Source organism: Xyrauchen texanus, chromosome 41 (genome assembly GCF_025860055.1).
Source record: "Xyrauchen texanus isolate HMW12.3.18 chromosome 41, RBS_HiC_50CHRs, whole genome shotgun sequence".
Lineage (NCBI taxonomy): Eukaryota > Metazoa > Chordata > Actinopteri > Cypriniformes > Catostomidae > Xyrauchen > Xyrauchen texanus.
Genome location: NC_068316.1, coordinates 18,340,867 through 18,361,195, shown reverse-complemented (window position 1 = coordinate 18,361,195; position 20,329 = coordinate 18,340,867). Strand labels below are relative to the sequence as shown.

The window sequence follows — 20,329 nt, the reverse complement described above, 5'->3', positions numbered from 1 at the left end:
CATGCCTCAGTAGTTGAAGTCCCTTTATAGATTTAATTCAGCACTGGAAAGATCTTGCATGCAACATGCCCAGGGAAATGACAGCGGACACCATGACCATAATCCCCAACAGCTTGTGAAATGTTCTGCAGGAAGATCATGTCCTTTTCTGAACATCGCCAGACAGTGGCATAAAGACTGAATGCGAGCCGTAGACAGGCGTGCCCTCATCACCATTCTGTCCAGCTCCACACCTAGAAACAGAGTCTGTTGACTCGCAGCTCTAGATTGTTAGCGAGTAGCCAGAAAACAACATGGGCTGAGACAATATTTGTGCACTGAAGTAAAGAAAATCTGAGAAAAGGGTGCTTATAAGGAGCCAATGATGTAGCTCTTTATGGGTGTCGCTTAAATCCATCAGCCAATGAAATACAAAGGGCTTCACACCACATGACCACTGATGTGTCCCCATTGCGACATAATGCAATGTAGAAATTCCTTCGAAATGGACTGAGCTTAAAAATCCCGGGACCACACCATGTTCAATCTTTAAAAAAAATTGTTTTGATAAATTTTTTTGGTTGAGCTATAACTGGAGTGTAATACTACAAAGATTAATACAGTGGTTCTCCTGCTCAAGGAGCCCCCCCAAACACTACACATTTTATGTATCTCCCCATTCTGACACACCCAGTTCAGGGCTTGAAGGCTCCACTAAAAAGCTGATGAGTTGAATCAGGTGTGTTTGATAAGAGATATCCCAAATGTGTAGTGTTGGGGGGACTCTAGGAATAGGGTTGAGCATCATGGATTAACACATTCAGTGTCAAAGTTTGCTTCCCATTGTCATTAGCTCTGTTAAAGCAGAAGCTACTCAGAGTGAGAGGACTGTTCGGGCAGGGCAGACTGCTTTTTCTGTCAACATCAATATAATCTCAGTTGTAGCACTGCCGGTTTGGGTAAAAATTGCATAATTTTGGAAATGTTTCATCTGCAGCAAATTTGAATTCTTTTTTTTTTTTTTTTTAAGAAAAACTATCACAGCATTTCTGACTTTTTAAACTACCTCTGATCACTGAAAAGAGAGAATTTCTTGTAATAACTCAATTTGTGACCGTGACTGTCCATGAGCTAACATTATGCACAAAGCCCTTTGATTTCTTTAGTCGTAACAGTCATGAGAACTGTCAGAATCAGTGTCTGCAAAGAAATGTACTTCATGTTAGAATGCCTAAGGTAGGTAGACTGTTATTCTGACAAAACATGGTTGAGGAGATTAAAGCATCATGAAAAATGTCTATTGGTTGCCAAGGCTTATTTACTGTACCAAAAATCCTTGCAAAAACTTCACATCCTTGCAACTTTGAATTCTCATTATCAAATACAACAATGACTAAACACTACTGGCACTTTATATCAGCACTAATGGAAATGATCCCTATCAATCTCTCTCAGTATATGAAAAATAGTTTCCAAAATATTGTGACAGCAAAACTGGTTTTGTGGTTATTCCATTAATTATTTGAAAATTACACTTAATAATTAGGCCTATCTGCTGGAAAAAACTAACTAATAAACAAAAAAAAAGTAACAAAAAAAAAAAAAAACGACATAAGCTAGTTGGCTGGTCTAAGCTGGGTTAAGGTGGTCTCCCAACCTATCCAAACTGGTCTTCGCCTGGTTTAACTGTGCTAAAAGTGCCCACAATCCCCCTAAAACTAGTAAACTCACAACTAACCAACTAACTTGGGCTGATTTTACGGCATTTTTTTTTTCAGCTGAGTTATTCTCAATAATTTAGTAAAAGTCTGCATTTTATTATTCCCAAACACAACCATTCTCACGTGAAAGATAATTGTGAAGTGTCAAAATCGTAAAATTGCGCACATTTAGAACGTTTAATAAATCATTTGTCAAAAACACTGATGGGAAATCCATTGGCGTGAAAAGAGCGCAAGAAATTCCTCGAAATTTGGACAGTGACAAGTGTATCGATGAATAGTTAACGTTTTTATTGCCAGATGATTTTCTTTATTAATTTGTCTGAAAGAAGTGCCTGGCTTACATGAGGCGTATATAATCCCTCGAATGAATTTACAGGGTCTGGATGTTTCGATAGGTTCCTTTACTTCAGTCCAGAGCCCCGCCATGTCCGCAGGCTGCAGATGCTCTTCACCAATCTAACACTGCAGGTGCAGTTAATGCTTGGGGATGCTGATAGTAGTTGTGCTTCTCCGGATATTCTTTCTCTCCTCACAGAGAGCTTTTTCTGCTTGTCTCCTATATTTTTGCTTTAGTGTTGCCGTCTGTTTTGGATTCACTGGATCCCACCACAGTCCGTCCGACTTTGCGGTGTCTCTTCAAGAACATCATCTACAACATCATCTTTAGTGGATTACAGACCTTTATGACGAACAGCTATGTATGCTGCCGCATCATTTTAGGCTGTTGACATAACTCGGAACTGCTAAATAATCGATGGCCAACTGCAGGAGAGGAGCGGTAATATGAATTAACTCTTTAAGGTGGAAAAAACAGAGGTGCATATGGAAAGGGGTTTTATATTGCCGAAGGAAAACAGGAATAAGGATTTATAACACATCTCTTCTCGCTGCGAGTTTTGTTGTTGAAGTTGGGTGTGCTCTGCGATTTGTAAAGAAGAGACACAATGGGGAACAAATTAAGTGGAATGGATGTTCTGTAAACTGCTCCTTAGAGATGTATGGAAGATTTGTCAACCTTTCCCCTTTATTAATCTTTTCATAATAATCCTGGAAAGGTGGAGCGATCAGGAAAAGCTAATGACAGACATATTCATTCATCAAAAGCACCAGAGGGGTTTGGAAACGTTTGGATGGAAATCGGGCGAATGTTTACATCTTTTTTCTGCTTTTATACGAAACTACTAATGAATAGTTGTGTATCTCTGGTGGAATCGCCGTTATCATTAATAATCAGCTACAGTGAATTTATGGGCTGTGAAATTTTGACATATTCGCGGTGAAATTTCGTAAATATCGATATTTTTCTTCTGAAAGTATTCCGATCTAAATGGAAATAGTTGAGAAAGCCCTTTGTGAAAGGAATAGACATGGTACATGGGAACAGGTTCTTTCATGGTGAGTACAGTTGCCAGTTAACCGCTCTCTCTCTCTCTCTCTCTCTCTCTCTCTCTCTCTCTCTCTCTCTCTCTCTCTCTCTCTCTCTCTCTCATTTTACATATGAGGTTTATCTGCATTTACCGGTGATTTACAGTTTTTTCTGAATTGCTAAAACACATTTCTTGAAACGTTCACCCATTTTCTCACAATTGTAAACTCAAAACCAAGCTCAAACCCGCTTCTCAGCATTTTGAGACACTATACTTCTCACCACAATTGTACAGAGTGGTTATCTGAGTTACTGTAGACTTTGTCTGTTCAAACCAGTTTGGTCATTCTCTGTAGACCTCTCTCATCAAGGCATTTCTGTCCACAGAACTGCCACTCACTGGATGTTTGTTTTTTTGGCACAATTTTGAGTAAATTCTTACGACGGTTGAATGTGAAAAGTCCAGGACATCAGCAGTTACAGAAATACTCAAACCAGCCCATCTGGCACCAACAATGATCCATGCAATTATCTAATCAGCCAATCGTGTGGCAGCAGTGCAGTGAATAAAATCATTCAAATACAGGTCAGGAGCTTCAGCTAATGTTCACAACAACCTTCAGAATGGGGAACATTTTGATCTCAGTGATTTGGACCGTGGCATGACTGTTGATGCGAGATAGGCTGGTTTGAGTATTTCTTTAACTGCTGATCTGCTGGGATTTTCACACACAACAGTCTCTAGAATTTACTCAGAATGGTGCCAAAAACAAAAAACATGAAGTGAGGGGCAGTTGGAAATGCCTTATTGATGAGAGAGGTCAACAGAGAATAGCCAGAATTGTTTGAAATGACAAAGTCTACAGTAACTCAGATAATCGCTCTGTACAATTGTGGTGAGAAGTAAAGCATCTCAGAATGCTATTCTGAGATGCGGTTTGGTGCTGTTTTGGCGACACGAGGCGGGAGACCTACACAATATTAGGCAGGTGGATTTAATGTTGTGACTGATTGGTGTATAGCAAGTGCACTTTGCAATTACTGTCAAAGAATTATAGTAATCACAACTTACAATAGTATAGTGAATATATTGTTTACTGTAAGTACTCCAAGTACTGTTATACAGTATTGCATGTCTGTATATTCAGCACTTGAACAGTGTGAAAATACAGTAGTACAACTGCAAATCCCCAAAGAACACTCTAAATGAAAGAAAAACTACATATACATTACACTCACTCAAAAATCAGCCTCAGCATCATGTTTTCACATCATTAGAAAGAAGTGCGAACAATTTTGAGTCGTGTCTAAGCGATGACAACTGTGTTGTAGTTTTGCTGCCCATGTTTACTGTTTTGCAACACAAGTTCATTACAGTGCAAAATGTGTTTTAGTGTGTGAGAATGTGTTTAGAGTTTTGCAAAAAGAGTGATTGATTTGATAAATTGGTTTAGGCCACTTAGTATTTGGTTTAGAGAAATGGGTTTTAGTGTTTTATCAATTCAGAAAAATTGTAACACGTGCCTCTATTCCTTCAGGAACTTTATGTGGGATTGTAAACTGATGCAAATCTCTTAATTGCAACTGCATGTGGACACTGAAATCATAATGTGGCAAATATCATTTTGTGTTACAGAACTTACATAAATCTTTTACATCAGTGTAATTGCATTTATTATAATGTTTATTTTGCATTTAGGTTTGTAAGTGTACCAATATCCTTATCCAGGTTTAGACAACAGATACATTACTTCAGATATGCATTCTTGATTTTCCAGCAAGTCCTCTTAATGGGACAGTTCACCCAAAAATGTAAATTCTCTCATCATTTATGCACCCTCTTGCCATCCCAGATGTGAATGACTTTCTTTTTTTTTTGCAGAACACAAAGAAAGATTTTTTAAAAATATCATAGCTCTGTAGGTTCATACAATGCAAATGTATGTGACCAGAAATTTCAAGCTACAAAAATCACATAAAGGCAGCATAAAGGTAATCCATAAGACTCCAGTGGTTAAATCTCCAGTTGTCTGGGGGCCTATAGGTAGCTCAGTGAGTAAACCTACTACCACCCCTGGAGTCGCAAGTTTGAATCCAGGGCGCTGATTGACTCCAGCCAGGTCTTCTAAGCAACCAAATTGGCCCGCTTGCTAGGGAGGGTAGAGTCAAATGGGGTAACCTCCTCATGGTCACCATAATGTGGTTCTCTTTCTTTGTGGGGTGTGTGGTGAGGTGTGCATGGATGCCGCGGAGAATAGTTTGAAGGCTCCACACAAGCTATGTCTCCGCGGTATATGTGATAAAATGAGTGGATTGACTGTCTCAGACACGGAGGCAACTGAGATTCGTCCTCCGCTACCCGGATTGAGGCAAGTCACTATGCCACCATGAAGACTTTAAGCGCATTGGGAATTGGGCATTCCAAATTGGGAAGAAAAGGTGAGAAAAAAAAAATCTACAGTGGTCTTCAGAAGTGATATAATGGGTGTGAGTGAGAAAAATATAAATATTTACTTCTGAAAGTGAAAGTGGAGATTGATAGTAAAAAATATTGAAATGTTGATCATTTTCTTACCCAAAGTGATTGCATCGCTTCATAAGATATATATTAAACCATTGGAGTTGTATGGATTATTTTTATGATGCCTTTTTGTGATTTTTGGAGCTTGAAATGTCTGGTCACCATTCACTTGCATTGAAAGGACCTACAGAGCTGAAATTTTCTTTAAAAAAAAACATGTTTTTGTGTGTGTTCAGCAGTAGAAAGAAAGTCATACAAATCTCAGATGGCATGAGGGTGAGTAAATTATTAAAATCTTTGGGTGGACTATCCCTTTTAATAAATCCCAAATATACATTTTGTGATTTATTGAGTTCAACAATACAACAATCCTTAAAACAAGCCAGGTGTAGACTACTTCTGCTAAATTTTCATTATGAGCACAAATGGATTAAATGGTTATTTTTTTATTTTAAATCTCAGTTGTTGCAGGTCTTCTCATGTTTGGGGTGTCTTGGGCAACAAAGAAGGAAGCAGGTAATTATGTTTTGTCACCTAGAATACCCACCCACTCTCCATCTCAAAGTTTCTCTATTATCTCTGACATATGACTGCTCTCTTGCAGTGAAAAACAATTCAGGGGTCCAGCCAGCAGGTCAGTGTGGAACCTGGGTGAAAGAACCAGAGGGAGGCATCTTCACCTCACCCAATTACCCAAACAAATATCCCCCAGAGCGAGAATGCATCTACATCATTGAAGGTAAAAAACTAAACAAACAAACTCATTATAGTGGCAAATGCATCTCACAAACAAATCTGTCATGTGACAAGTTGATGTTGGGTGCTGTTTGAATTGTTCAATAGCGCGGCGGCACTCTCACAGTGCAATCCAATCAATTGATTGTTAGTCCTATGAGCAACAATTATGATGTTAATTAGCACTAATATGCTATTCTATTTGCATTTATTATAGAATAAAGATCCATAGGCAAGATCAACAATCTTCCAAAATCTAAACTTCAGTCTGATAATCATTATTAACAATTGCTCTTGAATAAATATATATTTTCCTTCTCTATTTCTCACTGTATTTTAGTCATTTTGTGTGCTCGTAATTTTTAATGCACTTTTATATTGGTAGAATTAAATGCATATGGATGCAATACATTTGTTCCTTTGATTTATAAAATGGTCTTTGCATGGAAATAATAGTAGACATATGACATCATCCATCATCAGTCATCATTTTTATTTTTTATTTTTTATTTTTTCCTAGCTCCCCCGAGACAATGCATTGATCTTTTCTTTGATGAAAAGTATTCAATAGAGCCTTCATGGGAATGTAAATTTGACCATATTGAAGTCCGGGATGGGCCCTTTGGCTTTTCTCCAATAATTGGACGCTACTGCGGACAGCAGAACCCTCCATATATCAGATCAAGTGGCCGCTACCTGTGGATAAAATTTGTTGCTGATGGCGAATTGGAAGCCAGGGGATTTTCTGCAAGCTACAATTTCACAGCAGGTACTACATACAGTTTTATGCTCCTTATCAAGCTTCACCATTGAATGTGTATTACAACCTAATGACCAAAGTTTATGTTGGCTTTTAATTTTACAGTGCCAGTAATGTTTATTATTGTGACTCAGTTTATTTTTCTGACACATTCATTGTTATGCCAGTGAGTTGAAAATGTTTCTTTGTCTGCTTCTCTTTTAAGAGTTCTGGAACCAGTTCTGACTCACTAACTTTAGGGTATTGTTATCACTTGCATGTCGACTTGAATTCTTGAAGCAATTAGAAAATACCCTTCAACATCCAAGCCACTGATTCATGTAGATATTTTACTGGCAGATTATGAGGTCCATGTTATTTTTGTCCTAATCTGAAATTATTGGTGACAATATTGAAGAGCCTTTATGTTCTCATTCATCTAAAACCTTTGAATTTCATATGTTTACCTTTGATAATTTCTTAGGTATTGAAAATTTGATCCACAATGAATGCTAGCAGTTCTTCTCTTCCCACATGCTTTAGATGTTAAAGATTGCCAATTATATGCTAAGTGGTAACAGCAACATTATTCTGTGTTTAACTTATTTCACTTATCATATATCCTCAAAGGAATCCTTCACAGAATGAAAGATATACTGTACATGGAATGAAAGATATAGAAACCTCAGCAATGTCAAATAATGTCCACACCACAAACTACAGTAATAAGGAACTTTTTGCAATGCTGTTTGCGAATGTTCGTTGGAACTATGGTTTCGGGAAATACCAAATCATTGAACTATTTTGGTAAAAATGGAACTTGAAACAATAGTTGGCTAACAATGCTTTTGGGAAACACACCCCAGACTGGTTTGAGCTGACAGAAAGGCTAAGGTAACTAAGATAACCTCTCAATTGTTGTGAGCAGAATAGCATCTCAGAATGCAAACAATTCGAACCTTGAGGCGGATGGGCTACTACAGCAGAAGACCATATTGGGCACTTTATTTGTACCATAGTTAGTGTTCCTAATCAAGTTTTCAATGAGTGTAGATATCCTGTGAAAAACTCTTAAAAGCAAGATTAAAATGAACCTAATCTAAAGCTGTGAATGCAAAAGAATTTCACAGAGTGGTCTTGCATTAAGAGCATTTCAGATGAATTGAACAGCTATGGCACTGGGTGCTAGAACAAATAGCAAGCAGTAGAAGACACCCCTGATTTAGAGTAGTATCTGAGAAATGAGTAATGAGGCATAACTTCTTTTTTTCATCCCATTGTAAGTCGGGAGGAAATTCGTTCACCAAGTTTGGAGAAACTGTTTAGCATGAATGGTTTCAGACTCTAGCTTCACAACATGCCAAGAAAGAAACACAGCTTACCCTAGTCTTGATAAGGAATATCAGTGGCATATAATTTACATAATTAAGGAGATAAAAGTCCCTCAATTCACTTCCCTTGATGTTCCCCCAAAAAAGTGGAGAGCACATCTGCTGTGCTGCAGCCAGTGGTAACACATGCTAATGTGGAAGGTACAAAAGCAAGGGATGAAGAAGATTAGAAATTAGATGTGTTGAATTACATACATATATTGCATGTATTCATTACCCTTGGACTCATTTTATTATTAAAGAACAGTGTATTTAACTGAGAATTGATACTATTGTCAACAGAATGTGGCCACTTAATCAAAGTGAGTGTAGGAGGAATTGAGTACATGGTCTGCCTTCGTCATGCTGGGGCTTTGGGCAGCACTAGTCCTGAAATGTCCTGCATTAACCCGAAAGTGCATCAAAACTAAATGAAACACCCATTATAAATGTTACTCTTACATTTATAGTTTCTATTAATAAAATATGCCTTGTATAGTCCTTTCATAATAGTAGCCTAATAATGGTATTCCTGATATTTATATCTGCATGAAACATAATTTTTGTTTGGCTGTGGATGTATAACAACATGATTCTTGAGGCAAGAGTTGTCAAGCAAAATGTCAAATGTCTAGCACACATTTTGCAGTGAATAATAAATACAAATGTAAACATTAAAAGAAATGAAAATAAATTCCATATAGCCTACAAACAGGTTAAAGTCCTTTAAGTCTACCAGGAATCTTTACGATAGGACACCATTATTTAGTTATAAAGTAATAATAATAATAAAAATTATAATAATGTTACAGTCTCTTAACATTCTCAAAAAGCACAGTTTAAAGAAGAAGAATAAAAAAAGGATGTTTCAGTTTAATAATTTTACATAAGGATGAATATTCCTAATAGATGAATACTCTATGGAGCATTGAAACATTTATGAAGCATTTGAACTTTTGTCAGAATAAAGTCTTAACCAGTTTATTACCTTAATCGCTGATGTGGATATAAATATGGTCCACTTTAAAAGATGTATAGATGGGCTTTGACATGAAATCATCACTTTAGGTCAGGAATTTAACATCACGCTCAGGTTTAGGCTATAAATGATGGGAATCACGTGTGAATCGTGTGATACATTAAAATAGACATTTCAAGAAGTGGAAAGTGTATATGATGTCGAAACTTAGTGTTACACTTGACAAGCCCAAAATATGCACAATTAACAGAGACCGCAAATGGAGTCGAGACCATGTCAATCTGATCTGAAATCACAACTGGCACATTTTCATTCATAAGGTATACACTTTAGAAATATTAGCTGCACAGACTCATAAATTCTTTGTAATTTTGGATATGTGTATTTAAAATGTTGCTTTATCCTTGTGCTTCTTGGATAATCAGTCATTCAAATAGTTTTTATATTATTCTGATAAATTCATTATTAGTTTTGAAGTCATTAATGGTGCCTTTCCGAATAAGGTATTCGGCTTCAGGCATATCCCTAATATACATATCCATGTATATAATATATACAGTATAGTAAGCACATAGTGTATTTGCTAACGTGGATCCACCTGATGCACTTTATAAAACCAATTTCAGGGTGCTGTAAATCTTAAAAAGTGACTATGGGACATAAGCAACATGGACCAAATCGTAGATATATTCAACTCCATCAACTCAGGGATTTTGTGCTTGACTTTCTAAATTTGGTTTTAGTAATTAAAGGTGTCTTGACTCAAGGTTAGTAGTTTCATCTTAAATCATAGATGCATGATGCAATCCATTGGCAAACCCAAACTTTGAATGGCTCCACAGTGGAAAAGTGTAATTATGTGCACACTGTGTGTAATAACTTCCTGATATAGTGTGGCAATAAAAATGTTGTGCACAGTTGATTGCAGTCACTCCTAGCACTGAAATACAATTATCATGCAATGGTTGCATGAGAGCGGTTTCCCTGGACTAGGAGACCGTACTGGCACATTGTAAGAGCTGGCGGTATGCAAGAAAAACTGCTGAAACTATGTTATCATTTTCGAATCGTTATTGTCATTTCGGCTGACTTAGAGCACTGTATGTTAGTGTTCAGTACTCATATATACAGTACAGCGTTCTCAACCATTTTGAGTACAAGGCTCCCAATTAACCAAGGCAATTTTTAATGCCACCTCCCTTTGAATATGATCATAAATGTATTTGTATTTATTTTAAGTAATGTGCTGCCCTTTGGAGGTGTGCTTAGGCCCCCTAGTGGGCCCTGGACCTCACGTTTAGAACCACTGCTTTACTAGCACTGGGCATGGTGGTCATCACTACTTCTGTAACCCTACTGTGCATGTACCTAGCTGAATAAAGCAATGAAACGGACCCTCAACAGTATTAAGCAGCACCAATGTGAACATATCTTGTGAGACTTCTGTAGCTGTTGTTATTCTCTGTTGTTAAACTCTGTTTCCCCTGCCCCAACTCCTTCTGCCCATCTGCCCTTCTATCATTTTCTATCTTCTCTCTGTCTCTCACTATCTCAAAAACTCACACACTCATTCTCCTGAGTCTCACTTCCTTGTCTCCTGGGCTTGATTGACCTTATTACCCCTTCTCCTCTTTCCAAGAGATAATGCTGTGTTACCAGACAAGAAATGGCTGCATTAAATAACAGGGAGAGCAGCTCACATCTTGTGTATTTCCCTCAGCCCAGTGGCTGTTTGAAGCCTTTGTCCAAGCTGTAAACAGACGCAGTAGTAATAAGGAAAACAAGATGGACTTAAAAGCATTTCAGGGACTGCTTTCTTGATTCAGTGGCCATTTAATAACCTTGTTTGGGAAAGCCTCATGTGGCCTTTTCATCTTTTCATTTTCAACAGCTTTGTTGAATGCAGGGGAAAGTTTCCTGTAGGAGCTGAACTGCAGGAATGTTGAAGCTGAGTGCATGGCCTGAGATCAATATTTCGAACATAGTCAGGCCCAATTAAGAAACATTGGGTATCATTTACTTACTGTGCATACAGACATATTTACAGTATGTGTAAAATCTTTTTATAAACATTTGCAACTGTACTGATTCATTAACATTAGAATTAGGCTTGAAACGATTAGTCGATGTTATCTACAACGTCAACAATATAAAATTGTCGCCAAAAATTTTCATTGTTGAATAGTCGTTTGATCTGATTTAATGTAACATGAGATCGCATTAAACTCTAATGATGATGCGTGAGAGCACCACTGCAGCTCAAGACTGAGGAGAGGAAGAATTACACAGATCACAGTCCAGATAAACACTAAACTTTCCAAACAGCTTCAGGTGATGTAGATCGCAAAGTATGAGGGAATTATACAAAAATACATATTAAAGTAAATACAGAGTGGAGTCAGAGCTCTTTAAAGGAAACACCACTGCATTACATCTTAAATACAGTTTTAATGCGTTATAGCTTTATTAAAATTAATTTATTGTAATTAACTAGAAAATCCGATACTGGCATTTCTCTGTGCGGTCAGCGCCTCTTCTATGAGTTGCGCGAATGTCCCGATCTGAGGGGGAGAGACTGAAACCAGCTGATGCACACTGTCACGGGGACGCTTTTCCCTCTCATGCGCGTATGCTGCAGCTAGATTATAACGCGATGGCTCATGTCTTATTGAATCATAATCATATACTCTATGTCACTGTGCATTTCTTATTGTGAAGAAAACTGGCAATACGCAGCTTTATTAATACGAGGGAGTTTGTTTTTGTTAAAGATGGATTAAAGTGAACAAAATGTGAGAGAGGTAGTCTTAGCCCCATTATACACTGCAACAAACGTTTTTGATTTTTTTTGGCTTGTTTTCTAAGAAAATATCTAAAACTCATTTAAAACAATATACATTTTCTTTAGCAGCTATACTATAGAAGAAATTGTTTTTATCTGAGAATGTTGAATATAATATAGCAGCATATAAGATATTTATACTTGCTTTTAGGGAATAGATCTTGAATATAAGTATGTTTTGTCTTTACTGCACTCGCAGAAATATAACCAAGTGAAAAATATACACGTATATACAAAATACACTTACTGTATATTTTTATATAAGATGCATTCCCTTTAAGCAAGTCTAATCAGAGGCGTTTCCAGCATTGAAGGACATCCGGGGCTTAGCCCAGACAATTTTATTTTCACACTAGCAACCACTTCCCTGTAGTCCAAAGCTGGTGAGAGGGCATTCTTTGAGTTTTGCTCTGGCTGGGCCTGTTTCTACAGTTCCTAAATCTTCCACTCTAGTTCTATCCTCAACATCCTCTCTCCTCCCTGAATCATCTGTGATGCAAAAGAACAGATAAAGCACATAACTTATTGCAAATCAGCTTCAAACAACTAATTCATCAAGTGCTACATATGTCAAATTGTAGACCAATACCATTGAAGAAAATGTATTGGGAAGAGCAGATCAGTGGGATTGCCCTAAGATCTATCATGATTCTTGAATTTTCATGTACATTACAATAAAGTCATCACAAAAGAGTTATATTATAGTGAGTAAAGTGAAGTAAAAAAATTTTTTTATATAAATAATTTACATTTTTTTACATAAATAGTCAAAATGATGTATAAGATCCTAAGTTAAAGCAATACATGAATGACTTTAGTCTAAGTTCATTGACACACCATGGCATCGAACTGTATCCATGTTCATCTGTCAAAATCCTTTCATTAGGATCATTGGGATAAGAAATGTTTCACTTTTAACTTTCTCTAAAGTAAAGTGACTGATTAATTGTTACCAGTTTCCATGCCTGATTCTGGCACATCTTTGCTACCCTCAAAGTGTATATTTACAACAAACTAATATCACAAAACAAGTCACACATACATTTTATGCTAATGCTTATTGGTTATCCTTAGAGAAAATAACACCTGATAAACAAGAAAGTTATATTCCAAACTGGCCTCCAACCGCAGTCTCCAGCGTGAGAGGCAGATGCGCTAACCACAAGGCTAGAGGTTACAACATGTGATATCAGTCAGTAGCAGACGTCTTGAGGTTTAGCCTACTGTGGGTGAAAGCCAGCCAGATGATGATCTTTAGACTTTAAGGACAAAAACAAATGCGAATTCTTACCCACTGACTTCTTTCGGAAATTTTAGAAGCCTCATTTGCTTCATTTTTGCTGTCTTTCCTGCTAACTGCTGTTAACTCGCCATTAAGTAAAGTAAGTTGATGTCAGCTCCTCCCCTACCTGCTGCATATTCAACAGAGAGGAAGAAACGGAGTCGCCCATAGGCTACCGACAGCAAAGAAACTTATTCTATAGGCTAGATTATGCCTATGTCTATTTTTACAGGCTGTATGCAGTATGTGCAAAGCCAAAACACAATGAAATAAGGCAACTTATGATTTCGGAGGTTTACATAGGCTATTGTCCGGTTTCATATTTGTCAGTCAACTTTTCAAAATACATTCGGGGCTACACTCAAAACATTCGGGGCTGAAGCCCCGGCAAAATCGGCTGCCGCCGCCTCTGAGTCTGATTATTTTATATTCTCAAGTAAATGTATCTTCTTTTAAGGATTTTTAGACCATTTTAAATGGAAAACAAGAACACTTGATAACATTAGTTTTTTTTTTTTTGCAGGGAATTTCTTTACTGAATTAAACTTAATAAAAATAATTTTTTCCTTTATTTCTGTGAATGTCATTTAGAAGTATTTTTAAAAGATGATTTTGTACTCTTTATTGTTAGTAAGCACATTTAATACAACCTTTTATGTCGTGCACAAGCTGAATAATCGGTTAAGTGCTGTGATTAATCGTTGTAATAATCGCCGAATAGTCTAATAATCGTTCTAATAATCCTTAGATGAATCGATTATCAAAATAATCATTAGTTGCAGCCCTAATTAGAATGAGGGTAAGAACAATTGTATGTATGTACCTGTTATGAATCTAGAATTATTTGTTATAACATTTCCTGTCCATATAAGTATGCAAAATCCAATGTTTGGAGCCTTATGATGTTCTGAGATGTTTTTTCTGTCACATAAGATCATGACCTGCCAGCCACAATTATATATATAAAAGGGGTAATACCATAACATTTTTATGATCTTACTTTTTTCTGTGGTGCATTTAAAATGTTAGTCAATGTTTCTTACACCATCTTCAGACCAGTCACAAGTGAGACATCAATCACATCACAACTCAGTTAGAATATGATGTGATTACAAAATACTTAGTTACTGCAAATTGATTCCTTTTAGTCATAATTAATTACATTTTAAATTCTCATAATCCAATTACAGTTACTGACTTTCATTTACGTAAATTACAATTATATTTCTTGGGTTACATATATTATTTAATATTATTTACGTGAATTGCATAAATTACATTCATATTACATATGATGCATTTCTATGTATGCTGAAGGGCGTGTGTCCCCTAACGAGTCAGATAGATACTGTATATATATATATATATATATATATATATATATATATATATATATATATATATATATATATACTTTATAAATAGATACATATTAATATACATTATTTAGAATTCTTTTGAGCAGAAAAACAAAAACTTTTCATGAAAAGTGTTGTAGGGGTTTTAGAAAGTAGCTTACAGTAATTAGTTATGTGATTACTTTCCCCATGAATTAATCAGTAAAAATGTGTTATTACAATTGTAGTAATTTACAATCCTTGATGGATTAATTTTTTGTGTAACTTACCGAACACACAAATTGCTTGTGATGCAAGACATGTACACATACAGTAAACGTGTTCCAAATTAATATATATATATATATATATATATATATATATATATATATATATATATATATATATATATATGGCCCCTTTAACAGCCTCTTTCTCTTAAAAGGACTTGTTCCATTTGCTAATGCTGTGCATATTGTTGCATACTCACTCAAATGGATGATTAGCATTCACAGCGCTCATGACTGCATGCTTCTTGGTCATAATGAATAATAATCAATTCTATTTTTGTTTTTTTGTTTTTTCCCATGTAGAGGAAGCAGCAAAACCTGAGATAAGTATTCCCATATGCAATAATCCTTATAAGGCCATGATGTAGTGAAGATATTTGATCTCCTAATTTGTGGACTGTAGATTGTATTGAATTTAAATCATTCTAACGACATCTGAGATTAGAAAAAGGAGCTGAATGTATGGCCCCTTTGTGCACAAGGGCCCTTCTATATTATTGAGGTGTGATGGATTTAAACTGCAAAATTGAAAATTGAACCCAGGGAATGAATATCTGTACATTCAGGTGGCCACATTTCACCACCACCTAGCTGATTTTCTCAGGTCCGATAAAGTCTGAGTGAATGGAGAAACGACAATCGACCTATCAGGCTCTGGAAGGTTGAAGAGATTAACAGAGCTAAAGACCCTGACATACCAAAATTTCAGCCCAAGACACAATAATCCGTCATTATTATTTCAAGATGGTTTGTGTCCTCCCCTCTATTAATTTTTGATAAGGAATAGTGATTAGACAAATAAAACAGATGAAGACAGAGCCATGAAGTAGTATCCAGAGGAAGTTATCCAAAATATCAGTTCTAATTGTGCACAATTTTGTATTGTTAAAGTTGTTATACTGTAGTATGCTTTTTTTGCTTACACTACAAAAATCTTATTCATAATGAAAGTGTTGGTCTTGTTTTCCAGGAAAAATATATAAACAACCTTAAAACCAGATAAACTCCTCAAAAGCAAAAGCGTGTAAGATGTTTGTATCAAAGACAAAATACACTTATATGCCACAGACATTCTCTGACAAAAGGCTTAATATCAGAGGGAGTTTTGCTTATGAGGTATATTTATCTGGCTTTGTGGATTTTACACATTTTTTGTAGACAAACAGGACAAAAATACGAATATTATATTTTGCAGTGTGTACTATCAGAACAATTCAGCACAATTCACAGCAATGTCCAAGAGTTGCAAATAGCTTTAACTGGAATTAAATGCTTTTCCCACCATGTCTAGAACACGTGAATTGTGCACTTTAATATATAGCAGCATCTATTACTCATTATGTTGTCTTGTAAGCTTGGGGTGGAAAATTGCCATCTATGTGTTTCGCTTCAGATACAACAAGAAAAAATCAGAGAGAGAGACGAACATAATGGAAAAATGGATTCTGCTCTCGGTGGTTGAATAGAAGATAAAAAAAGTGTGAAAGAACCTCACGTCAGCATTGCATAAATTTCATTTGTCGAGTGCAAACACATTGGGGAATGTGAATGAGAAAATTAATGTGGAAAACATTGTAGGTAAATGAATGAACCTCTTGAAAACATCACCCTGAACACATAATCCATCTCAATGAAAGAGATGATAATACACAAAGCTCTTGGTGAAAATTGTTGAGCAAAAGAGAAGCCTTCAGGAAGCTTCCAGTTTTCTCATTCATCTCAATGTCAGTTCCTCAACTGGTATTGGACTTTAGGGTTGCCAACTGTCCCTTATTAGGGATGTGCCTGAAGCCAAATACCTTATTCGGAAAGGCACCATTAATGACTTCAAAACGAATAACGAATTCATCAGAATAATATAAAAAAATATTTGTATGATTGATTATCCAAGAGGCACAATGATAAAGCGACTTTTTAATTAAATATCTTAAAAACTACAAAGAATATATGAGTCTGTGCAGCTAATATTTCTAAAGTGTAAACCTTATGAATGAAAATGTGCCAGTTGTGATTTCAGATCAGATTGACATGGTCTCGACTCCATTTGCGGTCTCTGTTAATTGTTCGCGTTTGGAGCTTGTCAAGTGTTACATTAAGATTCGACGTCATATACACTTTCCACTTCTTGAAATGTCTATTTTAATGTATCACACGATTCACACGTGATTCCCATCATTTATAGCCTAAACCTGAGCATGACGTTAAATTCCTGACCTGAAGTGATGATTTCACATTAGAGCCCATCCATCTGTCTTTTACTTTTGACCACATTTATTTCCACAATAGCGATTAAGGAAATTCTCTGTTTAAGACTTTATTCCGAAAAAAAAAGTTAAAATGCTCCGTAAATGTTTAAATTCTCCATAGAGTATTCATCTATTAGGATTATTCTCCTTATGTAAAATGAAGAAACTGAAACATGCTCCATCTATTTTTTCTTCTTCTTTAATCTGTGCTACCTCTGGTAAGGCACTATATACATTTAACATTATTATTATTATTATTATACTAAATATTGGATTTATCATAAAAATTCCTGATATATTTACATACGTTCACCTGTATGTAGGTAATTGATTTTATTTTCATTTATTTTAATGTTTACATTTGTATTTATTATTCACTGCAAAATGTGTGCTTGACATTTCACATTTTGCTTGACAACTCTTGCCTCAAGAATCATGTTGTTATACATCCACAGACAAACAAAAATTATGTTTCATGCAGATATAAATATCAGAAATAACAGGAGAAACCACAGTTAACAACATATTCCACAGGTAATGTAGCTTACAAATTCATCTTCATCTGGTCAGAAAGTAGATAAATAATGTTTTAATTCATAGATGTATAGCAATAATAATAATAGTAATAATAATTATTATTATTATTATTAGTAGTAGTAGTAGTAGTAGTAGTAGTAGGTGTAGTTGTAGTAGTAGTAGGAGCAGTAGTAGTAGTGGCAGTAATATTATTAGTATTAGGCTATTATTATGAAAAGGCAAATGCAAGGCATATTTTATTCATAGAATCTATAAATATAAGAGTAACATTTAAAAATGTGTATTTTATTTAGTTTTCACAAACATCCGGTTTAAGCCCCGCCCACACCTAGTTCTATCTGAATACAGAGACAGATACAGATAATTTTGTCATATGAACAGATACAGATTCAGATACAGATAATGGATTCACTGCACACCCCTATCCCATTTAATACTGAATCGTCCCGTATTTGAGGGAACAAAATTGTGTTTTGTATGAAATTCATACGGGATGAATACGGGATATTTTAACATCTCACACACAAAATGCTGAGAATGTTTCACAAACTAAGAACTGAAACTGAGTTATGTGAGATATCGTCTGTTAAACGTTACACAGACACCATACTTGACAGAAGTGGCCGGAGGAATGAGCTCTGCCGTGTTTTCAGTCAGATGCTGGGGAATTTTGTCAAACATATATCATTCCAGTGCATGATTTTTTTCTTACCATTGTAATTACAAAAACACCAGTAATTTATGACATTACATTACGTTGCAAACTGTATGTCAGTGCTCATTCTGGAAGAGAGACTCAATTAAATGACGATGAGAAAAACAGCAGCAATTTAAGGACAAAAGTACATTACAGTACAGGTTTAGTTAAAACAGTTAATGCAATTTTCATAAATTTTCCTTGTGATGAACACTATTTACTGCCAAAACAATGACACTGTAACCCAAAGAGAAATAAGCTATTTTCATGTTAAGCTTTTTCTCCCCCTTAAAAATCCATTATAATGTATTGAAGGGCCAGAGAAGCTAATCGGGAGGCCCAGGAGAGTTCCTGGTGGGCCGCTCAAAAATTGGGCCGGCAGGTGTGCATGTTGACATATAAACTTTCATTCATGTGTTGCATAAAATTGCCAACTGTCCGAATCATCTGGTATATAAGGGATCAGAATTGTGTTCTGTATTATAGTGGACACAGTCTCTACCGTATTTTATCGTGGCTGTGAGAGATGAAACATTGGCGGTTGCACCATTATTCGGATGCTTCATTTGACAGTGCGGGGAAGGATCACAGAAGATCCAGCAAGAAAAGATACTATTAGCTGAATGGATGAACATGCTTCAGGTACCAGATCATCACAAATTTAATACTGACAGTTAATCTCAGAAATTCTCATTCCTTGCTGTGCAGAATGATTTTAACAATATTCTTTATTGTCACAAAATAAAAGAATACTTGATGCTACCCTGATGCATGGTTGCTTAAAACAGTAGTAAGGCTTGTACTGAGACAGTGGCAATAGAAGGCAGTTTTTTAAAATGATATTTACTATTATTGACACATTAGTTATATACAATCTAAAAACCGATGAGCCCAATTTTAAACAGAAAGCCGGTTCGTTGAGCTATTAAAATGGAAAAGCTTAAACATAATTATGGGCAAGAAAAAGCTTGACAGAAAAATATTTTCTTTGTCCATTGATTAAAGCGTTGATCTTTTGGCAAAAAGTAGTGTTTATTAAAAATGAAGATTGACATAAATGTGTTTTTTCCTAGTCATTGTATTAAAATGGTTTTCATTAATGGTTGAAATACAATACAAATGGTTTTGTATTAAAACGTGTTTTTGCCTCCGGCTGTGTTGTTTTTAAAGAATTTTCTTATGTAAACAAGCTTTAGGTTGTCATCTTTATCCATTGCACAGCATCTCACATTGAAGCCCCACTGAATTTTTTTTTGCGTATTTATGACTGGAATGTCCCATATTTGGGTGGTAGAAAGTTGGCAAACCTATTGGATGTACACAACCTGCTTGCTGCCGTATTTGCTAATGGCTGCTCAGTTCTGGGCACATGTTTTTTGAACCAATCACCTGAGCCATAAATGCCATGTGACTAATCACTCTAAAGCCGCAGGAAAAATACATCATGCTGATTGGCTGATGGCACTATAATAATGTGCACAGTCCCAAGCCCTGCACTCACGTCTACTTCAAAAATGTCATTTGAAAAATGTCAAAGTCCATTTCATGCTGCTTCTAAGAGCCCTAAAAAAGTGTTCATTAGCAAAACACTGACTATAATATTATAAAATATTTTTGATTTATATGTTACTTGCAAAATGTTTTCTTTTTGTCAGAATACCGGCTGCTTTTGAATAACCATCAAT

At 35.8% G+C, this 20,329-nt stretch overlaps 1 protein-coding gene across 2 annotated transcripts in view; it reads left to right on the top strand.

The window, feature by feature from the left end:
• The first annotated feature begins 2,177 nt into the window (after positions 1 to 2,177).
• LOC127634268 (neuropilin and tolloid-like protein 1) overlaps positions 2,178 to 20,329 on the top strand; it is a 139,126-nt gene continuing 120,974 nt past the window's right edge. For both annotated transcript variants that reach the window (XM_052113737.1, XM_052113738.1), the window contains exons 1-4: positions 2,178 to 3,098; positions 6,053 to 6,106; positions 6,195 to 6,329; positions 6,846 to 7,094. In XM_052113737.1, coding sequence (XP_051969697.1) covers positions 3,071 to 3,098; positions 6,053 to 6,106; positions 6,195 to 6,329; positions 6,846 to 7,094 — 466 coding nt within the window. In that variant the 5' untranslated portion in view covers positions 2,178 to 3,070. The remainder of the gene's footprint in view (positions 3,099 to 6,052; positions 6,107 to 6,194; positions 6,330 to 6,845; positions 7,095 to 20,329) is intronic.